Source organism: Cynara cardunculus, assembly GCF_001531365.2.
Source record: "Cynara cardunculus var. scolymus isolate 2C chromosome LG 14, CcrdV1, whole genome shotgun sequence".
Lineage (NCBI taxonomy): Eukaryota > Viridiplantae > Streptophyta > Magnoliopsida > Asterales > Asteraceae > Cynara > Cynara cardunculus.
In genome coordinates, this window is record NC_037541.1 from 876,859 (window position 1) to 879,168 (window position 2,310).

General features: G+C 38.2%; 1 protein-coding gene across 1 annotated transcript; it reads left to right on the forward strand.

The window, feature by feature from the left end:
* Nucleotides 1-1,133: 1,133 nt before the first annotated feature.
* Nucleotides 1,134-1,877, forward strand: LOC112526827. Its single transcript, XM_025137248.1, has one exon. It carries the CDS (start codon nt 1,134-1,136, stop codon nt 1,875-1,877), a length of 744 nt encoding a protein of 247 aa, XP_024993016.1.
* The last annotated feature ends 433 nt before the right edge of the window (nt 1,878-2,310 follow it).

Sequence of the window (2,310 nt, forward strand, 5' to 3'; positions counted from 1 at the left end):
TTGTCATAGTTAGGGTATAAACGAGTCGAATCGAGTACCATGTTATTTGAGCTTAGCTCGAAAAGATAATATGTGCTCGAGTTCTTTGAGCCCGATTAAGTTTTTCAAAATCGGGTTCGAGCTCAAGCTATAATATTTTTTCAATGTTTCTGCTCGAGCTTGATGCTCGTTTGTAGCTCAAATCCGAGAGCGTTTAACTTGTTTATTTGCTCATGTTCGATAATTTTTATATTTTGATTATATAATTTGTAAGTATATATATATATATATATATGTTTAGCTTGAAAAAAAATATATGCTCGAATGACTTAGCTCGACTCAATCATAAAGTTTAAGCGAGCTCTCAAACAAACTGAATCGATTGATGTTACGAAACTCAACTCGTTAGATTAATCGAGCATTATTTCGTGTTCAAGATCAACTCGAACTCGATAATTATCAAGTCCGAGCTCAAGTAGCTCCACTTTTTGGTTCATCCATTTTAATAAAAAAAAATCAAATTTATTTATTTATTTATTTATTTATTTATTTATTCTCACCTTATCTTAAACTAAAAAAAAAAGAATTTAAATTAAAACAAAATATTAAATGGAAATTATATTTCCTTTAATAAAAAGGAATTTGTCTCCTCCAATCTGGTTTTCTTGTTACTGTCATGCATTTGCTTCCTACCAATAAATACACCACTCCCCATACCAATATCTCTTCACCCACCCTTCTGTCCCCTCCTCAAATTCTCAACCACCACCGTCGCCACCGCAACCGCCACCGTCCCACTGAAACCACCACCACCACCACCGTCCCACTGAAACCACCATCACCACCACCTCCACCTCAAAACACCCATCTCTCCATTCACTTATAATCTTCATCTTTATCACAACTACAATCTTTCTTTAAAGCTATAGAAAATGGTGGTTTTGTGCCACCACTAACCACCCTAAAACCACCGTATCGCCACCCAAATCTGCCGTAGACCACCACCAGAAAAAAACTCATCTTAATCTTTATAGCCAAAGATGCACTCTTTTTGAAGTTTTGGATAATGGGTTTTTGTGTGATCACCATTAAACCTACCCAACCCTCCTAAACCACCGCACCACCACCACCGCCACCATCGTTTCCGATAAATAATGGGGTGTTTCGTAAGCACCAATAAAACTTCCCAATCTTCCAAATTCCACCAACATTCATCAAGATCAAGCCGAGCTCCGCCGCCGGTGGACGTGGAGACGGTGAAAGAAGTTCTTTCTGAAACTCCAAATCCAAACCCTTTCATGAAAATGGAAAATGACCCGAAAAAGATCCGACAAGATCACAATGTTCTCGAAGATCCGAATATCTCCGAGATCGGTAGCAACATGAGCGAGTGTGTTTCCACCGCCACATTAGACGATGACATTGATGTTTACCGCCGGAAAGTGATTGACCGATCGCCGTCGAAGTCAAGAAACCGACATCAGCTCTCCGGCGAGCTTCAGCCGGTACGAAAATCTCCGGCGAGAGCCAAAGAACAGTCTCCGAGTCGGGTCAAATTGGTACCCGAAAGAAACAACCGTGGAAACGGGTTTGGTTCCGCCGGCCGCCAGCGACCGGGGTCCGGCAATGTATCGGCGGCACGATCGAGGTCTCCGGCGAACCGTACGGTGGCCGGAGGTGATTCTGGTGGTAGGAATGAGATTGGAAGAAGCTTATCTTGTAGAAGAACCGGGAAGTCTCCAGGTCGGGTGGTATCCGATTTGAATGAGAGGGTTCGAAAACCTGATTTTCGTTCGGGTCGGGTGAGAGAAGAAGGTAGCTGGCCTCCGACAGCTACAAACAACGATGAATTACTTGAAAACCCGCTTGTGTCCTTGGAGTGTTTTATTTTTCTTTAGTAAAAGAGGTTAGGAATTGTAATTCTATTAATGTTTTAAGGGTAATATAGTAATTTTAGTTTAATACTCCATTTTCCGACAAAATTAAATTCTGATATTTATTATCCTGTTAAAATAATAAATCTATACACTTGCAGACACCATATTATATATTTATATTATATTATAAAATATTTGTCAAAAAAATTTAGAAAACTTTNTTATTTAGTAAATACAAAAAATATATAATAATATTTTTATTATGTCTCAAGTATAATTAATTTATCTAAAATAGATACAAAACTCAAAAAAAAATGCATTCAACTCAAGCTTCTGTATTTTAAAAATTACAACAATAATATATTATTAAAGTATTTAATACATTTAATACATAAACGAGAAGTCCACATTTTGGCCGAATCTTCTTCCTGGTACGACACAACCGACAGAACCC

Bases quoted from the DNA above. Each gene is read 5' to 3' on its own strand.
- LOC112526827 (XM_025137248.1), top strand. From the start codon at position 1,134: ATGGGGTGTTTCGTAAGCACCAATAAAACTTCCCAATCTTCCAAATTC.